This window comes from Vipera ursinii, assembly GCF_947247035.1.
Source record: "Vipera ursinii genome assembly, chromosome: 8".
Taxonomy (NCBI): Eukaryota; Metazoa; Chordata; class Lepidosauria; order Squamata; family Viperidae; genus Vipera; species Vipera ursinii.
Window position 1 is genome coordinate 8,053,046 of NC_139519.1, and position 21,996 is coordinate 8,075,041.

Sequence of the window (21,996 nt, forward strand, 5' to 3'; positions counted from 1 at the left end):
AACAGTCCTTCTATTTACTCTTGGTTTAAAATTGTGCAATCCAATTTAAAGGAAATCATGAATCTTAACATAGTGTATTGTTAACTACCTCACTGAAATTCAACAAGTTTCAAGTGACTTCTGTGTAATTTCCTTTTCTTTCAATCCTACCTATGAATTTGTTTTTGTGGCAATCTGATCTTGAGAGTACTCAGTTCTGTGCAAGAAACAGAGCTCCCCTTTTGTTAAATATCTCCTGCTGGCCAACGTAAGTGGCTCCAAAAACATTATGAGAAAAAAAGAAATATTCTTTTTTTTCCCCTCCAGGCCTTGCATACAGACCTATATTGTGTTTGTCCTTGAACTCTCCCCTATTTAAAAAAAAATTCAAAAGTACTATACCATTTTCTTACAGAAAAGCTACTTCAACAATTTTATCATTTAGCTTTCTTTTAGCTTCATTTAAATCTTATTTAAAATTATGACATCGTTTCAGCTTCCAGGCATATGGGTCAATTATATTTTATAGCTGATTGTTCTCTGCTGTCATTTTCACGTCAGCTCACTATTTTACTGAAGTGATCTCCTCTACAGTAAGTGTCTTAAATACGAGTGGTCCATGATTCATCAGTTCACACATTCCATTGTTAAACCATCATTAATTTTCCGTAAATATTGGGTTAGCACGAAGTCACCCAGGGAATCCAAAATCTGAAAAAGAAAAAATGCTCAACAAATCAATAAGCAGACTCACACATTCTATATTTTTTGTATAATTTGTTAGTTCAACAGCACATTTCAGCTGGCATGAAATATTGTTTAATACTGACGCAAAAACATTACTAGTGGCAAAACAAACTATTTGAATAAAAATGGCCACCCAATGGCCATTTAGAGTTCAACCGATCCAAAAAGTGTTTGCTTCACATCCTTGTGCCCAAACCTGAATCCCAAACTTGCATACTTTGCTAATGTTACTGGCCAATCCATTGTAATATTTCAGTCACCCCCCAAAATATATTTAAATAGCAATTAAACCTTTCTTAAAGGTAAAGGTAAAGGTTCCCCCACACATGCATGCTAGTCATTTCCAACTCTAGGGGCCGGTGCTCATCTCCATTTCAAAGCCGAAGAGCCAGCGCTTGTCCGAGGACGTCTCCGTGGTCATGTGGCCGGCATGACTAAACGCCAAAGGCGCACGGAACGCTGTTACCTTCCCACCGTAGTGGTCCCTATTTTTCTACTTGCATTTTTACATGCTTTCAAACTGCTAGGTTGGCAGAAGCTGAGACGAGTAACAGGTGCTCACTCTGTTACGCGGCACTCGGGATTCGACCCGCCAAACTGCTGGCCATCTGATGGACAAGCTCAGCGTCCTAACCCACTGAGCCACTGTGTCCCTAAACTTTCTTAGGGCTCTCCATAACTCAGCCAGACTTTAAACATGAATAAGCATAATCAAACTAATTTCGAAGTCATTCTCTTTGTTGTTCAGATCTATATTAGGAGCAGCATCTACCCAAAATGCTACAGAAACACAGGTCAAGCTTTCCATATTTCATTGTTACTTTTTAGACATAAAATATACGTTGGATTAACTACATGAATCTTAGATCTCTCTAATTAATGAAGAGGAAGACCTGTGCTGCTTGAAAAAGTTGTCCCATAATTAGGGCACAATTGTTATTTAATTATTCCATCTGTAGCTTAGTATGCTTCTACCAACTCCTTGCCAGCTAACTTCAGCTGATTGTGATACTCTTTATTTTCCTAGATAGATCTGAAAAATTTAACATAATTGGCCACTTACACTATAAGGCAGTGCACCACATTTTGTTGCAATGTGGCTAAGAATTTTGAAAAAAAATCACTTTGTAGTGTGCTAGTTGGCTAAAGCATAGCGTCACCTCCATGTATACCCTTATTCTGAAAGGTGCTGATTACATGTGTCTCAAGAATCAAGAGAAGAGAGCGCATTTTTAAAATATTTTCTATTGTAGGAAGCTTTCTTATGCCACAGTAGGAGCTGCAACCCACAGCCATATTGTTCATTTGATCTGAGATATATCTAGTTTAAAGCAAATGGCCCATGGTTAAGGACAGAAGTTCCCAAATTGTTCCACAAGTTCCTAACACTGTTCAAACCTTGGAAATCTCACTAAAATAAAATTAAGCAAAGTTTCACCTGCAAATTGATAAACCCTCTCTTGGACAGAAAACAAGCTAATTGGAGAAAAATGAAGGAAGAATGAAGTTACTGTATCCACAATTTTTTTAAAAAAAAATCCCATAAAATATCAAAATCCACAATCTTCAGCAGCAAAAAAATCAAACATAATCCAGCAACTAATACTGATAAAGAGCACCTAATTCTACTGGTTGTAACCACTAAACTGAGTTCATTTGGAAGGCATAAGTTGTCTGACAGAATCCTTCTTGTCTTCAGTAATATATTCAATACACACACAGAGAGAGAGAGAGAGAGAGAAAGCTCAGATTGCCCAAGGATCTGCTGATACAGTTCTACAGAGGAATTATTGAGTCTGTCATATGTACCCTCAATATCTGTCTGGTTTGGCACAGCAACCAAACAGGAGAGGGACAGACTTCAACGGATAGTTAGGACTGCAGAAGAAAAAAAACAAACCACAACCAGCCTGCCTTCCATTGAGGATTTGTATACTGCACAAACCAGAAACAGGGCTGAGAAAATATCTACAGTCCCCCTCACATCCTGCTTCAACTCTTCTCCTCAGGCACCATTATAAAGCCTTGCATGCCAAAACAACGAGACATATAGTTTTTTTTCACCTTATGACATTACTCTGCTGAACACTTAATTCCCACAGCACCGTCTCATTTCTATTCTTTTCTCATCTTTTATGATTTATCAATTGTTTGTAACTTATGATTAATATTGTAACTATGATTATGACTTATGACCTATTACTTGCTGTTTATATGTACACTGTGAGCTTATGCACTGGAGACAAATTCCTTGTCTATTCCTTGACCACACTTGGCCAATAAAGAATTTTACTCTACTCTACTCTACTCTACTCTACTCTACTCTACTCTACTCTGCTCTACTAGGATAAGGACAAAGATGAAGTGAGGAAAGCTAAGGCTCAAAATGAACTAAGGCTTGCAACCAAAGTCAAAAATAACAAAAAATGCTTCTTTCAACATATAAAAAACAAGAAAAAAGTTAAGGAAATGATTGGTCTATTAGTGGGGGAAAGTGGCAAGAAGGTGACAAGCAACAGGGAGAAAGCAGAACTATTTAACTCGTTTTTTGCATCTGTCTTTACACAAAGGAAAAAAACAGTCCAACCTACTAAAACCAGTGCCATAAACAACAGAATAGAAACGCAAGTTAAGATAGGCAAGAAAATGGTAAGTGAACACCTGTCCAGCCTAGACGAGTTCAAATCACCAGGACCAGATGGATTACACCCCAAGGTTCTCAAGGAACTGGCAGACGTGATCTCAGAACCACTGAACTATATTTTTCAAAGATCCTGGAGCACTGGGGAACTACCAGAGGACTGGAAGAGAGCTGATGTAGTTCCCATCTTCAAAAAAGGGAAAAAAATAGATCCTGGAAACTACAGACCTATCAGCCTGACCTCAATACCTGAGAAGATTCTGGAAAAGATAATCAAACAACAAATCAGCGAACACCTTGATGCAAACAAAGTCATCATTAAAAGTCAACATGGGTTTGTCAAAAACAGATCATGCCAGACAAATCTTATTACTTTCTTTGACCAAGTGACAAAATTAGTGGACCAGAGGAATGCTGTAGATATAATTTACTTGGACTTCAGTAAGGCATTTGATAAAGTAGATCACAACCTACTACTTGATAAGATAGAAAAATGTGGGTTAGATAGCATCACCACCAGATGGATTCGTAGCTGGCTGACAGACCGTACTCAGCGTGTGGTCCTCAATGGAACTGCATCTACATGGAAGGAAGTGTGTAGTGGGGTGCCCAGGGCTCTGTTCTGGGCCCAGTGCTCTTCAATATCTTCATTAATGATTTGGATGAGGGGATAGATGGGGAACTCATCAAATTTGCAGACTACACCAAGCTGGCAGGAATAGCCAATACTCCAGAAGATAGGCTTAAAATACAGGAGGATCTGGACAGACTCGAACACTAGGTGCTATCTAACAATATGAAATTCAATGGTGAAAAAAGTAAGGTTCTACATTTAGGCAGGAAAAATCAAATGCACAGGTATAGTATAGGTGGTACCTTGCTCAATAGTAGTAACTGTGAGAGGGATCTCGGAGTCCTAGTAGACAATCACTTCAATATGAGCCAGCAGTGTGCTGCAGCTGCCAAAAAAGCCAACACAGTGCTAGGCTGCATTAACAGAGGGATAGAATCAAGATCACATGAAGCATTAATACCACTTTACAATGCCTTGGTAAGGCCATACTTGGAATACTGCATCCAGTTTTGGTCACCACAATGTAAAAAAGATGTTGAGACTCTAGAAAGAGTACAGAGAAGAGCAACAAAGATGATTAGAGGACTGGAGGCTAAAACATATAAGGCAGGGCTTTTCAACCTTTTCACCAATTGTACCACTTTTAGGATATTTTATTTTATTTATTTATTTATTTTTATTACATTTATATCCCGCCCTTCTCCGAAGACTCAGGGCGGCTTACAAGCTTAGCAGTAGCCTTCATTCTATGTATATGCCTGCTTGTTAGGGCTTTCACACACGCCCCCAAGCGGCATTATTACAAAGTCAGCTTAATTGCTCCCAACAATCTGGGTCCTCATTTTACCTACCTCGGAAGGATGGAAGGCTGAGTCAACCTTGAGCCTGGTGGGATGCGAACCTGCACTAATTGCAGGCAGCTGGTGTTACTTAAGGAGGCATTACTTAAGGAGGCATTAAGTAACATTCAAGTACCATCTAGCAAGGTGTCAAAAACCTGATGACACCCTCCCCCTCCTGCTGCCAAAAAAAACCTGTTCAAAGTTGCAATTGCACTGAAATGACCTATGACCATTTTTCACACTTATGACCATTGCAGCATGACCAGGGTCACTCTTGGAAAAGGCAACCCAAAGAGTAATGCAGTATCCACGATTTGTATTTTAGGTGGCATTATCACAAGATGTTGCTCTTCTTGTATATCATTTGCAAACTGTGAGCTGTTACCTTTGGAGCCCTTTTCTAGAACTCTGGAAAAACAGAATCTACCTGTATTGTGAATTTCTAAAGCAGGGTCAGGATTCTGACCTTCAACAAAGAGGCCCTGCTGCTAAAACACTTGATGGAAGATTATTTTTAGCTGTTTTGCTGCTGAATCATACAGCTCTTCTGAGAATTTTATGCCAAATTCTCAAAGCAGTTTTATGAGAGTTTATTGTTTCCTAGTTGACCTGATCATCCACCATATGGCTCATCCCTTGGATTTCAAATGAATGTTGATTCACACCATTCAATCTGTAAAGAAGCATTTTACTCTTCTATATCTCTTATTATTTGTATATCAGTAAAGGCAGGAGGTAAAAATCTTAGGCTGGCTCTTCCACCATAAATAGAAAAATCAAAAAGTATTGAAACCCCTAGTTGAAAAATTCTGCTGCGACAGAGAAGACATGATTCCTGGGTCCCAGAAATTGCTTAAAAGAAGGAACCTAAAGTCCCTACTTCATTTGTTACATTCAGGAACAGTCAAATTTACTAGATGGGAGGGACACATAATCAACATTGCACTGCAAATTGTATGTAATCTTACACACACACACACACACACACACACAAATGCTGCATGAAGATAATTTATGAGATCAATCTAGAAGAAGAAGCAGCAAACTGAGATCCTCAATTCTTTCATTCCAGTCATGGAAGAACTGTTAGTGGTATTAAAGAGAAGCATGTGGGTTCAATAACTTGAAGGTTTATCGAGATTTTTGAGCCATTCTTTTTACTTTAATCCCTCGTAGGGCAACCTATAGACTACAGATTAAATCCTTTTGCTTAAAAGCAGAGGCTAGTAAGTGAAATGTAGTAAGGGCAAACAAAGTTAATGGGAGAAACTGGATTTGCTTAACAACTGTGTGTTTCACTTAACAATTGCAGTGATTTGCTTAACAACAGTGGCAAAAAGGTCAATCAACAGAGTGCTATTCACTTAAGAACTGCCTTGCTTGGCAGTGGAAATTCTGTTCCCAATTATGTTGTAAGTTTGAGGAGTACCTATACCCCATAGTTATATACTGTCCTCTTTATTTATTCAGCTTATATACAAAGTATGTTGGACTAGGAAAAAACAGAATGTGAAATTGAAATTTGCTGATAGTGCTACTTCAGTGGCAGGAAATGGAGAAGATTTAAGAAATCTCTTGTTGGAGATGAAAGAAGAGATTGTAAAAAATATTCTGCTATTCTTTTTTTTAAAAAAAAACTAAGATTATATCAACAAGGAATGTGGGCATTTGAGAAGAGGCTGACAGAAAACAAGATGGCTAAACACTTTCACACAAGCATAAAACAGCAAGAAATCAAGAAGCAACTAAGTGACAGTGCTGACAAAATGATGTCCATCAAGCCACGAAGAATCAGAAGTGACCGAACTAAAAAAATAACAAATCTGATGTACCAACACAATCTAATGATCCCATTTAGAATAAATATTGTATTTTAGGTTATTCCAGTGGATTATCTTAAATATCTCTTTTGTAGTATCTCTACTGTGATTTTCTAATACTTTCTTTTCTTTTAAGTATTTCTGCTTGCTGGTCTGTTGTTGTTTTTTTATATGAGTTGCAAAAGTTACAGATATTATATGCAAAGTTACATTTATGTGAAGAGATTAGACAACAATTTGTTTGTAGTGGTATAAGGTTTCCTGCCTGAGCAGGGGTTGGACTAGAAGACCTCTAAGGTCACTTCCAACTCTGTTATTCTGAATTACCTATTTTTAAAAAACTCCATCGCGAAAGCAACATTTGAAGAAGTGGTGCCAGATTTATATCCTTTCTTTCCATTCATAACACAAGGTGATCTGCATAGTATTCCCTCCTCAGTTTTCCCCTACAGCCATCTTCCTACCAAGTAGATTGGTTTGAGAGAGAAATGGATTCCAGAATTACCAAAACAGCTTCCATGGCTGAGGATGAATTTGAATCAGAATCTCCTTGATTTTTAGTTAAACCCCCTGGTTTTGGAAAAAAAACCCTTCTTTATCATGTCTTCTGGTATTTGAGGGGCTATCACAGAGAAGCACTCAAGCATTAAACAAGAAGTAACAGGTGGTAAATCATTAACGAGAGAAGCAACCTAGAACTAAGGAGAAATGTCCCGACAGTGAGAACAATTAATCAGTGGAACACTTTTTTCTCCCAGAGTTGTGGGTGCTGCATCTCTGGATATTTTTCAAGAAACAATCCCCCCTCAAAAGTAATGCCGATCTTGCCTGATTGTACAACTAGGTAGCCATCATTGTGCAATCTTGCCAATATAAATTATATTGTGATGAATGTTTAGTATAGGTTTTTTTCCCCCGATTTAGTGCTCCATTAAGCTGGCTGAACATGTTTGGAATTTAGTCTGATGCTTCTGAAGAATATTTTAGGAATTAATATTCATTTTGAGCCGAGTATATCCAGTTACTAATATATAATGCTATCTGGCTTCCTCTAAAATTCATAAATGTATGCATTTCTATACTTTCATTCCATTCCTTCTAGTGAAAATGAAATTAAAGCTAAGTTCTTTTCATCTTTTTAGTATTCACCAGAGCCTAGGGATCCCATTTTATACAAAATAAACCGAATCTCTCAAGGGTAGTCTCCGAGAGCCTTCCTTAAACTAAAATTCAAATGACCAGAAGAGGGCACTCAACTCTGGACTGTGTTGGTTTTTAATTTAAATACTTGGTTAAATCAGTGGCAAATGGAAAGAGGAAAGTGACAGTTAAGGAAGTTTAAAGGCAAAAAAAATAGTTGAAGAATCACAGCAATTATCTTTCATAAACCTCTTAATAAGAAATCCTGTGAGTTTGATTTTTTTGCAGCAGGAGCATCTGTATGCATTTGTATCTATTTTTTGATAATGTGAGTTGGCACACTCAGCAGCTGAGAGTAAATCAAATAAATGAATATCAGTTGAAGTGACATCAGCTGATTAGAGAAAGGATTTTTTAAAAAACAGTTATTTACTCCTCAGTGACAAATGTCATATATACTGTATTATAGCAAGTTTATTTAGTGAAGTATAGTATCCTAATTCTGTGTAGAATTAGATGGAGAGATTTTCTTATTTGACTTAAAAATAATTAAGGAATATGTGATAAACAAGTATTAGAGAAGTAAATACGTATCTCAACTTTTTTTGTTTTTTCTTATACCCAGAGTGCTTTCTGTCAACCTGGGATAAGATGTTCTATTATATACCTACTATTTTCTTCCTAGCAAACAATGACTGCTGCCTTCATTGGAAGGTCTTATATTCAATTGGAAGGCCTCAGTATTTATTATGTTGCTTTGTTTTATGTCGATATGCTAAAGTGGTCAACAAAGGAAAAACTAGATATATCCAACAACATTAAAGGATCAATAAAAAAAACCCAAAGCTGATAGAGAAATTTTAAAAAAAGGAAAAGTGCTTAGAAATTATGTTATAAACTGAACTCTATTTTATAAAAGAACTCTAAAAACATTGATTATATTACTTAAAAATCATTTTCCATGCCTATTTGATTAAAACAAACTTAATCCAAATAACGCCAAGATCCCATATCAGCAACAGAGGCTGCAGATCAGATGTAGATTTCTTCTTTCAGAGTTTTCTAATAATTCTTTTAATCCATGTATCAGAAAAATCCACCAGTTTCATTTTAAACTATTTATACACGAGAGTGAAAACACACACCTTTAGCATATGTGCAGCAGTTGATCCAGAACCACATTAACACTCCTTTTGATATCAACCCCAAGCCTGCTAATAACAACATAAATGTATGAATATGAATAGATTGCTGAAGCTATGATGGCATGTATATACTGACAAAGAATATAATTTATATCCAGAGTTTGATGGTCATCTTCATTTGAAGTGATTGCTTCAGATACTGTTTGACCTGACTTCATAGCTTAGCTTTTAATGCACTAGGTGCTGTATATATGTGCTAAATGTATTACAATAGCAGTTTCCAGGCTGGAAAAAGTGGAGCTCTATCATAGGATTGCTTCAAAAGCAAACTCAGGAAATATTAGGAAATACCCTGTAAATTGAAACCACTACTTTGAAAATCAGGATATGCTCAAATATGATATATGCATAAACCTATTTGTTAATTTTGCTCAGTGAGAAAATTTGATAAAAACCCTTATCAGTATGAGAACCTGCTACTTTTATGGGACTGTTACAAACCTTCAGACTCTTGAGCCTAATGGGTATATTTGGAATTTTGAGAAAAATCATGGGTATTCTCCCCAAATGACTGCCAAAGTGCTATGACCAGATTCCTCTTTTCCAGCTGGAAATTGGATGAAACAAAGAAGAATAGCTTATCCAGGAATCTAATAATATTGCAGAGTTGAAGCTTGATTTCCAAACCACTTTTTAAAATTTGCCGTTCTGTCTTCCAACATCCATGACACGGATTAATTGATGAGGTGTAGAGACAAGTAATTAGGCCAAGAATTTGACTAAAAGAATGAGAGGAAATAATCAAATCACATGTTGGCACTATGAAGCCCAATAATAAACACATTTTACCAAAGAAAATTTTTGATTTTCATACAAATATGCATTGACAAAATATCCACTCACCAAAGCCAACAGCTTACACGTACATATACAGCTGCACAAAATAAATATATAATTAATAAAGAGAAGTAACAGATAATTGCAGACAGGCCAAGCTCCTCACCACCCCCATTAATCCTCAAGTTGTAGGCAGATACTACTCACAGATTACTTTTTAATTTTCTGCAGATGGCTGGGTACACTTCGAATGACATGGTAAACTGCAGCTGCTTAATGGCTGGTGTTTGAAGCTGGAATTTTACTTTGCATCAAGCTACATTACCAGTTCAAGAAGTATATATACTCATAAAGCCATGCACTAAAAGGGGAGAAAACCTGGTGGGTGCTAAAATTCATTACCATCATATTAGACACTCCCTAATAAACACAGAAATATACAAATTTCTCAGATGTTTAAGATTCCAGCATTTAAGATTCCCCAAGAGAATCGGGGGGGGGGGATCTAAAATGTTATAATCAAAAAGAAATTATATTTTTCTTTTATGTTTAGTTCTCAGGGTCAGACATAGTCACTTTCTTATTATTAGTATCTTATTATACTAAATGTGAAATGCTGTATGAATTTAATATAAGGCAGACTTTCTTGCTGTACAAGCATAGTGCTTTAAGCAGTTGTTAAGACTGGCTAGTAAAGTTCATTAAAAATGCAGTTCACCACAAACTATAACTGTAAAGCTTATTTCATCCTAATTTTGGGGTGCCTGCAGGTAGTTCCTCTATATAACTCAATATTTCTGCCAGTCCAATGAGGTGTGAAGAATTTAAAGGTTCCTAGGCATTGAGAAGAAATGCAGTGATTGTCCAAGCATCCCTCCAAAATTAGTCTTTGCCTAAACTTACCAGCTGGCTTCTCAGTAGGGGTTACCAGTTGGCTGGTCTTGTCTTTTGAATTAAATGAATGGAACTGCAAGATGAGTGTGTTTAGCAGCATAATCAAAAGTCCCTAAAACTCTGTGGCTATTGTTAACAGCAAAAAGGATTCCCGCCTACTGCCACTAGGACATCATTAATCTTGGCAGAAAACCTTTAGGACCCCTTTCACCAAGAAGAGCCCCAGTTAATAAGGCAGATAAATTATAAGATACAAACTGTGCTGATATCAGTACAAAAAGATGGCTCTAATTTTTCTCAGTCTTTCTGCCATATATTAAATTAGAATATCATGGCCTGCAAAGCCATTCATTCAATAATGTTGGATCCTGTATTTCCACAATATTGGAGCCTTTATGCTTAATAAAGTGGCCTTGAATTTAGGCAGTCAGATGCACACTAACGCTGTCTACAAAAAAATCTGAACTACTAATGGTCAAGGTAAATTGGTTGTATATAAGAGTCAATGGAATTCAAGGTGGACTGGGCTTATATCTCTTGTGGGTGCGAAGGGACTCAAGATTAAGGATGTGCTTGACCCCTCCCTCAGGCTCAGCCTGGTCATCTCCTACAAATAGGTCCATACTGAACTGGAATATCAAAGTCATAGGAGAAAGTTGGTGCAACATGAGCTAACAGAATGCAACTGGATTGGGGTGTGACTGTAAACTTTATTCAAGTCCCATGTGCTGACATATACATTCCACATCCTTACCCTGCTGCTTCTCCCTGGCGGGGCAGAGGGGTATGCCAAACCAGTAGCTTGTCCTCTGGAGATTCTGACATATTCAGCCATTCAGACTTCTCCCATAGTGCAAAGTGAAGAAGATAATGAAAGAGCCATATCCTTCCACTGTCACCTTTTCTTCTCTCACAAGTTGAAGGTAAACATCTGCAACTTGGAGCTTTCTCTCTTTGGATAGGCTTTCTGATTTAGATTTAGATTTCCCAGGATGTTTTCTAAATCATTCTAGTAGATTCTGTAAGTACATATAGTTCTCTGCTATAGAAAGAGGCCTCCAGCTCATGGTGAGAGGCAATAGTTATAAAGAGGAGTGTAGTGACTACACTGGCCCACATTATTCCTCATTCTGTAAGTAATTTGCACTCAAAATAAGATTAGAGTCTCAAAAATAACAAGGTGTTATTGTTATAAACAGCACTGCAATTGTTGGGAATTGTTGGGAAGAGATAATGTGAGTGTGTATATGTAAAGTGTGTGTGTGTGTGTGTGTGTGTGTGTGTGTGTGTGTGTGTGTGTGTAATGGCAGGGTATAAGATGCAGGCAGGAACAACATACACTGGACAGCACAATCACATAGCTGGTGTTGTTTGCATGAACATCTGCACAATGTATAGATTAGACCCTCCCAAGTCCAGATTGGAGGTCCCACAGAAGATTGTGAAGGATAAAAGGGCTAATATTCTGTGGGACTTCCAAATCCAGACAGACAGGCAGGTAGGTACTAGAAGACATCAGGGTAGTAGACAAGACCAGAAGACAATGGTGATAAGTGCCAAGTGACAGCAACATGATGGTGATAAGTGCCAAGTGACAGGAATATGAGAAGCTGGAGAAATGCCAGGGCCTGAAGGAGGAACTAGAGAGGATGAGGAAAGTGAAGGCCAAAGTAGTCCCAGTAGTGGTAGGAGCATTTGAGGATGGGACTCCTAAGCTGGAAGAATGCTGCAACATATCCCAGGAATGACTTCAGAGCTCTCTGTCCTGAAGAGTGCATTGTTAGGGTACAGCTAAGATATTGCAAAAATCCTTGAACCCTCAGGCCTCTGGTAGAGGATCTGAAATTGAGAGAGACACATATCACCCATAGAAATTAAATGATAGATAGATAGATAGATAGATAGATAGATAGATAGATAGATAGATAGACAGACAGACAGACAGACAGACAGACAGACAGACAGACAGACAGACAGACAGACAGATAGATAGATAGATAGATAGATAGATAGATAGATAGATAGATAGATGATAGATAGATAGATTAGATAGATAGATAGATAGATAGATAGATAGATAGATAGATAGATAGATAGATAGATAGATAGATAGATAGATAGATTGGGCAAAGTAGTATGGCCCCCCAGTATGTTTCACTGTCTCCATCTGGTCAGGAAAAGGGCAGCAAGAGTGGAGGTTTGCTGTATATTTTCAGCTTCTGAGGATAAGCAAAAGCTTCAATAAGAGCAAGAAACTATGATATAATTCTGCAGGAAATGAGCTGCAGACATGGACTAAGCCAAGTGTGAAGTCCCTCATTGTTCCAATGCAGCATGGATTTTAGCATTTCTCACCCATTGTGGTTGTCTTTTCCACCCTCTTTCCCTTCCCCTTGTTGGTAGTTAGTGTTGGTGAGTCATCAACACACAAGATTAGTGAGTGTGCTGCCCAGTTTGTATTTAACCCATAAAGGCTGCAATGTATTCATAAACCATTTTCAATCTCTACTTATGGTGGGAGGATAGGGAAAAAAGATAAGAGTTTATTGGATATTTATTTCATCCAACAGGGTGGGTTTCATAGTTTACTCCAGTTTTGGTTTTGTTCATTAAAGCAATGAAATGACCTCTGAAGTTGCCAGTTGGAAACATCTGTTTCCACAGTCATCGTTTTCAACTGCAAGTGTCTTCCTCTTCACCCTTATTCAACTTCTAATTCTCTTCTGAGAATAACTGTTGCTGTCCCCTTTTCAAATAATACAATACTAATCCTGAGGACAAAGATATTGCTTTCTTATAAACATATGAATCAGCTAAAACATGGGTCTCTGAATTCTTGCTAGGGTTTTCCAGTGAAATATACTACAAGGAATAATCTTCCAGAATTATATAGCTCACAAAAAGGTTAGAATCAGTCAAATATTTAACATGTAAAGATTTGTCTGTCTATCTTGCCCAACATGGTGGCGATAATCGAAGAGCCAGGGGGCATTGTGTAGTTTTGTCATCTCCATCCCTCACAAGGTCCCCAGCTAAAATGTAGAACTCATCTCCCTAATGCTAGACATCTCACTTCCTTTTCCCCTTTCCATTTATTCAAAGTCCACCTGGGAAAGATTGGGGAGAGACCGAGAGTGTTCCCAGAGTAGAAAGGTTTCTGTCCATTGCAGAGCATAACATATACGCACATTTAGTAATTCAGACCGTTGTTCTAATATCAACCCTAGTTGCAAATGGAGATTGTCAATAGTAAGCTAAAGCTGTGTCCAACCATTTCTTGGGTGTCATTTAGAACTGGACAGAATTTCGATCTAACTCAACATGTTACACAGAAGACAGAATACTAAGCTGCTCGAACAGTGATGGCGAACCTTTTACAGACTGAGTGCCCAAACTGCAACCCAAAACCCACTTATGTATTGTCGGGTGCTGGGTGGGCGTGGCCCATTGGGTGGGTGTGGCCCATTGGGTGGGCATGGCTGTGGTGGTAACAGCAGACTGGGTGGGACTAAAAAGTTCAATCAATCAATTCTAACTTTGCGAGATCTTTTTTTTCCCCACGAGAAGTTGAAAGTGATTGATTGATTGAAACTTTTTTTTTGCACATGGCAGCTGAGGCCTAAAGTGAAAAGGTTTTATAAAACCCAGCTAAAGGGCTAGGACTGGGGCGATGGCACGCATGCCCACAGAGAGAGCTCTGCATGCCACCTGTGGCACGCGTGCCATAGGTTCACCACCATGGTGCTAGAATATTTACTAGGTTTAGCCAACCCAGAATCTTTTTTTCTTATCATTAATCAAACAGGGTCATACTACTTCCAACTTCTAAGTGTCTAAGGTAGGTATAGGTATATGCATTGTGACCACACTAGGCTACGATCAGGATACAGTATTGAAGACAGGCAATTGCAAAAGTGGATTTGATCCGGACAATTCTTCTCTTTTTCAGAGAAGAATTGGGTGCCTTAAACCTGTGCAAAGGTATCTCAAACCCCTGCAAGAAGAGATGCATTTTGCCCATTGACCTTCCTAAAGTTTTAAGAACAGCTGAAAAAAATGGATTCAACCAATTTGGTGACCACGCTGGAGGACACAGCAAGGCTAAGACATGAGATATAATTCTGCAGGAAATAAGCCTCATCTCTGTGCAGACAGCTAAAAGGCCACACTGATAGTGAGCATATTAAACTGAACCTCAGCTAAAGTTTCAAATGCCTAAAGACAGTTTCATCATTCTTTTAGTATGTGATACTGCATGAGGTTCATTTGTGATTAGGATTTCCAATGAAATATTCAGACAAACCGTCTCTTGGCGACATCACATTGAGTGCTGTTGATAATATTTGAATTTGCTGCACATTGCCTCTTTCTTAATGTCTGACTTTGCCCAAGACATTTAACTTGGCTATTGAATTAAACCATTTTTTGGATTTATAAACTATGTTAACCATAAAGTAATCAACAGGACTGAGTTTGTGCAGTACAGGAAAAGCTCCTAAGCAAGGTTAAAACTAACCATGCCAGCATATTGTACAAATGCATCTGCAAGCTGTTTAACTAACTAACCTGATTAAGCATGTTGTGCAAACCAGACTTTCTGTATGTGCTGTTCCTAGAACTTTAAAGACCAGTTACAAAACAAATCATTGTTCTAAGTCAAATTTGTTTCCTCCAAAAGAAATGGCCAGCCCCTTGGAAAAACATGAATGACCTGGCATTCCACAACTTGTACTCTCCCAATCAGAGCAGCCTCTCAAGTTCCATGATTGCACTTCCCTAGGGTTTATACAGATGTCACTTTATGCGTACAGGGGTCAGGAAGCGCAATCTTCTGTAGAGTTTCTCCTTTACAGTAGTGAAACTGCAGCAGCATGTTAAACTTCAGCCTCTTTGCTCTTGAAGACTATTGACTCCCAAACCTCTGAGCACGTATGAGCTTGCTCTTCAGCTGCTTCTTCCTTTAAGTCGGCTGCATCACCCCTTGTTCTCTAATGGATCTATTGCCCTGGAGGCAGTTGATGAAGCAACTGCAGTTGGCTAATGCTTTTGCAAGAGCTGCAGGGTCACTTTCTGATGTTTATTAAACACTTAAGATTTGAATTTAGATAAAACAGGTAGCCTTCCCAGCTGAATGACAATTGCAGCATTACAAGGCAACATGGGCGAGTCCAGGTGGGGCCCTAGCAATCCAACAGTTCCTACCAAACTGATCCTCCATTTCCATCTTAATCCTGTGTCACGGCTGTATCAAATCTCTTTCATTCCCGGAATACATACATTGCTTTGATGGCAGTCCCTAGGTTTGAGACGGCAGGCTAGCTTAAGAAGCCTGGGAAAAAGCTACTCGCAGACTCCGTGTATTCTTTAGCAGAGAAAGAGAAACAGCCAGAGGGTGGAGGAATCATGCCACTAATTGCTAGCACATAGTGTCTTAGGTAAAGTAACACCTTTACAGGGACTAATCAAGAAGCTACAGAATGCACAGTAAACTTTGTAAAGTTCTTCTCCACCTACAGATTATGTTAAACAGAAACAATAGGGACATGGGTGCTGGGGTAGTGAGAGGTGAAAACCTCCAGTATGAGCCATTTTAGAGGGACGCGGTGGCTCAGTGGGTTAGGACACTGAGCTTGTCGATCAGAAGGTCGGCAGTTTAGTGGGTTGAATCCCGAGTGCCGCGTAACAGAGTGAGCGCCTGTTACTTGTCCCAGCTTCTGCCCACCTAGCAGTTCGAAAGCACGTAAAAATGCAAGTAGAAAAATAGGGCCACTATGGTGGGAAGGTAACAGCGTTCCGTGCGCCTTTGGCGTCTAGTCATGCCGGCCACGTGACCACAGAGACGTCCTCGGACAAGCGCTGGCTCTTCGGCTTTGAAACGGAGATGAGCACTGGCCCCTAGAGTTGGAAACGACTAGCACGCATGTGCGGGGGAACCTTTACCTTTACCTTTTTATGAGCCATTTTATGTAGAAAACGTAGAATTAAATTTGTTTTGCATCAGATTCATGAGATAGATATAGGCTTTTGGTAGGAAGAATCGTGTGTGATATCAGTTAATGGGCCTCTGACGTTTAGACCTTAATGGTGAATCAATTTACTCTTTATTTATTACTTCTGTTGCAAAAGAAATTGTGTAAAATACTTCTGAGATTGAGTAAGGATGTTTTGACTATTTTCAGTTCTATTTAGGACCTAAATAGAGCATGGAAACATTTCAGTTTTCAAGTCTAGAGCTCACAATGAACTGACAGCCAATCAAAGCTTGTTCTTTTTGGTTATTCATTGAGGACAGAGACTTATCAGCCAACCTGGATCCATATCAAAACATGTTTCCTTCCTCCTCCCCTACCCCAAAGTAAAAGAAAGATATAACTAATATTCCAATGTTAATCTCTTCACCACAATGGGAAATCTCTATTGCTTTTCAGAATCTGAATACTGATGTGCTGGGAATTCAACATTTCCTTCATCAGGCCAACAGGCCAGGGATTAGTGTGTCTGTGGAGCCCCTGTCATAATTTTCATGGTTATAGCTGATTTTAATGTGGGCTGTTGCATTTATTTTTAACTTATTTTAATCGTATATTTCAATATTATACTATAAATCACTCAGGGTCTATTGGAGTGGGTGGTCATAATGTAAATAAATAAATCACACTACTAAAAGTTAGAAAATGGGGCAAATCAAGAACTCCCTCCAGTAAGAGCATAGCTTCAAACACAAAACAGTGATCTGTTGTGTTTCCAAAGTGTCCTTCATTGTCTTGACACAGCATTCCCCATCCAGTAATAAAGAGATGTATCAGAACTGCTCACAGCTGTAGCTTCTTGGGTCAAACACCGTTTGATCAACAAGGAATCTATTTTGCTCCACAACTGGCACATTATCTCCAAGTTAAGCTGTAAGCAGGGCATGCTGGAAAACAATTGCAAAAAGAGTGCACTGTTTTTATCCAGAAATTATGGGAAATATAATTCTGTATTACAGCCTTCCTGGTGTCCTCTTGTTAGGTCAAATTGCAACTTCCAGAACTCCCAAAAAAAATGAAAGGACAGCAAGTTTGAGAAAACTGTTATCCTAAGGGTACTTTGGTGTGATCCTTCTGTCTCTGCTTAGATATTCATGAACAGCCAAAGAAGGAGTATATATTCAGAATAAAAACATAACCTCAGTAAAAAAAATAACCTATATTATATCTGTGTCTTGTTATGAATTGCTAGCATGTCAAACTCAGAAAGTATAATTCTCTGCCGAAGTTAGAAGAGAAGCTCTCGTGTCTGTAGTATCAGACCTGGACTGGAAGGAAGATGCCATTGTTAGTGCTTCTGTTCCATTTACTTTTGACTTAGAAACACATGTGGACACACGCATATATATTCATGCTGCCACCACAGTATAAATTCTTCACAGCATGTAGCAGCAAAGATTAATGCCGCTTGGGGGGGGCGAAAGCCCTAATAAGCAGGCATATACATAGAATGAAGGCTATTGCTAAGCACATTGGTTTGTGCTTAAATTGTAAGCCGCCCTGAGTCTTTGGAGAAGGGCGGGATATAAATGGGATTAAAAATAAAAAAAAAAAATTTCCTGTACAGGTTAAGAGACATGAAACTCATTCAATTCTCGTTTCTTAGGGCTGTAAATTCAGTTTTCCTTTGGTTCTCAGGTCACAACATTCAAAGTTTGCAGAAAGTCTTCCTTTTAAAAATTTATGTTTGTCCTATTTTCTCATGGACAGTCAAAAAAAACAACAGCAGCAGTTTGAAATCTAGCAGAAAGATATTGCCGTAGAAACACCTGGACACATATGGATGTGTGGGCTCAACTGAGTTTTAGAACAGTAACAAAATATGCCGTACGTAAGGATGTAAGTTTAGATTCTAACATAGAGAAGAGTTATCAAAAGGGAGGAACTAATCATCAACAAATAGGCTTTGGAACAATAAGAAACAGTGAGCACTGAGAGTTTAATCACATGAAATTGACGGTTGCAGAAAGGAGAAGTCTCTTATTCTCTACACCAACACAGTGCTACGGATCTGCAGGGATTTCCTGGACGGCTTGAAATGGAAAACTACAAGAAACTTTTCTTCAGAACTCACATTTTAAGTCATAGGATTTAAAATAGGATAAAATTAAGCGTCTTGTAATATTGAATGGATCCTTGGATTTGGATGGCTTTGAATTGACATTTATTCCAACTTCATTTTGAGGGAGCTGGGAAGCTCTCCTTTGCCGTGTTGGTAGTAGCAAGCAGGCATCTCCAAGGAGTTTATTATCCTTCCTTCAAACAAAGCCCAGTTGAATCTGTTTTTATTCATGCTTTAAGCAAAAGACGATTAAGTCAGTCTATAAATAATTAAAATAGAATGAAATGCAATAATAATAATAATAATAATAATAATAATAATAATAATAATAATAATAATAACAACAACAATAATATTTGCTCTGGGACTTCAGAATTCAAACAGACAAGCACCTGCAACATAACACCCTGGACTTAACAATTGTTGATAAGAAAGACAAATAAGTCTGGATAGTGGACGTGGCAGTGCCTGGAGACAGCAGAATAGACGAGAAATAACTGGAGAAGATAACAAAATACAAAGACCTACAAATAGAAGTAGAAAGACTGTGGCAAAGGCAAGCAAGGGTACTACCAATAGGAATAGGTACCTTGGGTGCAATCCCAAAACAACTGGAGCACCACTTGAACACCATCGGCATTGACCAATTCACCATTAGTCAATGGCAAAAGGCGGCCTTACTAGGAACTGCTTCCATCCTGCAACGATATCTATAATACCATCAAACATCCACATCTGCCTATCCCAGGTCCTTCGTAAGGACTTGATAGGTAGACAAAAATGCCAAATCCAGTCTGAACATCTGGCTGACTGTGCGATGATCAATAATAATAATACATCACCATCAGTCAATTGCAAAAGGCAGCCTTACTCAGAACAATTGGCATTCTGCAACAATACCTTTAACACCATCGGGATTCAGTGTCTGCCTGCCCCAGGACTTTGGAAGGAACTGGATAGGTGGATAAAAATGCCAAACACAGTCTGAACATCTGTCTGCGCAATGAACAATACATTTTTATGCCACCCAATTCCCAATGACTATGAACACTACATAGATATGGTGTATTGTAAAAATCCCTAGACACATATGCAGTATACAGATGTCCTAGGAAAATAATTGGACAAGAATGCTGAGAATTCTTTTTCATATATCTCAATTCATTTGTCACAGGGAAAATATATCTGGTCGTTTGGAGTCAATAGTGACTTGGTGGCACATAATATCTCATTGATAGAACCATACATCCACTCACATCCTAAAACCAGAGTGAACGACAACTAAAGTTAAAAGGCCAGCATTTAAATAATCTACTGGGAATTTGTTTTCTTTCCTCTTCATAATTCTGTTGGGCCTGATGTAATCAAGACATAGGCCAAAATGTGAACATTTTATAGTGTCAGACCAGAAAGACTGGCGTGCACAGTCCAAGGATATGTATGTTGAAACATACTACACACCTATCTAGGTGAAAATGCAATTAATGGCCACAAAACAATAAAGCCTTCTTGGTTGTAACAGAGAGTATTCCAGAATATTTTGCCCTGTTAAGCATGTGTGATTCTTCTGGTTATCCTTGGCAGGAAAGTAAAAGTGTTTTGCCATCAGAAAATTATTGTTTCATGTTGGTATTTTTTCCCTCCTGTGGATTCAGTATCCTACAGCATTAGAGCTTGGTGTCTAAGAAGCACATTTGGGGCGGATACTACTTTTCAAACAGTTGAAACTTCAACGTTTAAAATGCATAGGAGAACAAGATTCTGATTTTAGAGATAAAAGTTGTGGTTAGAAGAAGCCAAAATGTTGTCTCAGCTATATCTTCACAGAATTGATTTTGCCTCCTTTCCAGTGTACATTTCTTTTCAGCCAAGCTCCATACATGGAAAATTTTACCAGCAAATATACAGCACATGGGAAAGAGTCACCTAATTTCCCATTGAGTAACTGCATCACGGGCCACATCACTTCTAAGAGTAAAAGGTTTTGAGATCTTTCTCTTTCCTTTGCAGGTTCCTGGAACATAAACAACTTTGTGGATCGGTTTCAGCTTGGAACACCTGTGGCTTCAACCCAGTTTATCACTAAGGATTACCGTGACTAGCAATAGAAGCACCAGCAGTACAAGCGCTATTGCTCTCAATAATTTAGCTTGCTTTCTTCCCTGTGGAGCAAATCAGATTGAATCTTTCTCTTCATTCAGCAAGCATGGGCTGGATTTTTGCATGACCAATAGGCTTTATAGAGCTGGCTATGATTTTATTTCAGGATTCATTATACTTTTTGACTGGCATTAATACAATAGCATAGTCATCCCTAGCATTCTACTCACATATCACAGAAAATGCAGCGCATTCACTGCAGAACTTGTATGGCCTTAAAATTAAATATGTGTTCTAAATTCCTCTCATATTAGCTTGGAAGCAAAGTGTCAGTATAGCCACAAATCTATAATCATTCCTTAAACAATGAAACATTGCCCCTTACCAGCTCAGATTTTTGCCGAATGTGTCTTCTGTTAAAATTCTATCCAAGTATGATGTGTGTATATTCCCCAAGGACTTTTTTTTACTATTGAAAGATCCATAGCCTACTCATGACCAACAACTACAACCAGCCTTTTGTTTTAGATATTTAATTGACATCAAATACTCTTTTGTGGCACTTCCATTCATGATTTCCCTTCCCAGGCTACATATTCTTTGCAAGTATGCATCCGTGTTTCACCCTTGAACTAATATCTGCCATTTATTGCAGCATTCAATTAAAAAAAGCACTTCATTCTTGCTTTCTCAAGTTTTTTATTGCACAGTTGGGATATGGAATCTCACTGAAATTGAACATAAGCTTCATAAAATATTACAAAATATTGTAATATTTTTTTTCTGGTATCAGTATTTTTTTTCTTTGAGGGAATACTGTCCCTGTATATGATTCAGGATAGCATGCAGCACAAATGGATAAATCAGCAACAGGCAACTGCAAAGTTGGAAATGTGCAGTTTAGAAATAACTTTAAAATAGAACATAGAACAGTAGAATTGTAAGGGACCTTGAAGGTCATCTAATCCAGCCTCTTGCTCAAGCAGGAGACCCTATATCATTCCAGATAAATGGCTGCCCAATCTCTTCTTAAAGACCTCCAGTGGTGGAACACCCACAACTTCTGGAGATAAGCCTTTCCACTGATTAATTGCTCTCACTGTCAGGAAATTTCTCCTTAATTCTAGGCTGGATTTCTCTTTAACAAGCTTTCATCCATTACTTTTTGTCTTGGCCTCAGGTGCTT

At 38.3% G+C, this 21,996-nt stretch overlaps 1 protein-coding gene across 2 annotated transcripts in view; it reads left to right on the forward strand.

Moving 5' to 3' along the window:
* PEBP4 (phosphatidylethanolamine binding protein 4) overlaps window positions 1-21,541 on the forward strand; it is a 244,734-nt gene extending 223,193 nt beyond the window's left edge. For both annotated transcript variants that reach the window (XM_083368477.1, XM_083368478.1), the window contains exon 7: window positions 20,721-21,541. In XM_083368477.1, coding sequence (XP_083224603.1) covers window positions 20,721-20,812 — 92 coding nt within the window. In that variant the 3' untranslated portion in view covers window positions 20,813-21,541. The remainder of the gene's footprint in view (window positions 1-20,720) is intronic.
* Window positions 21,542-21,996: the final 455 nt, after the last annotated feature.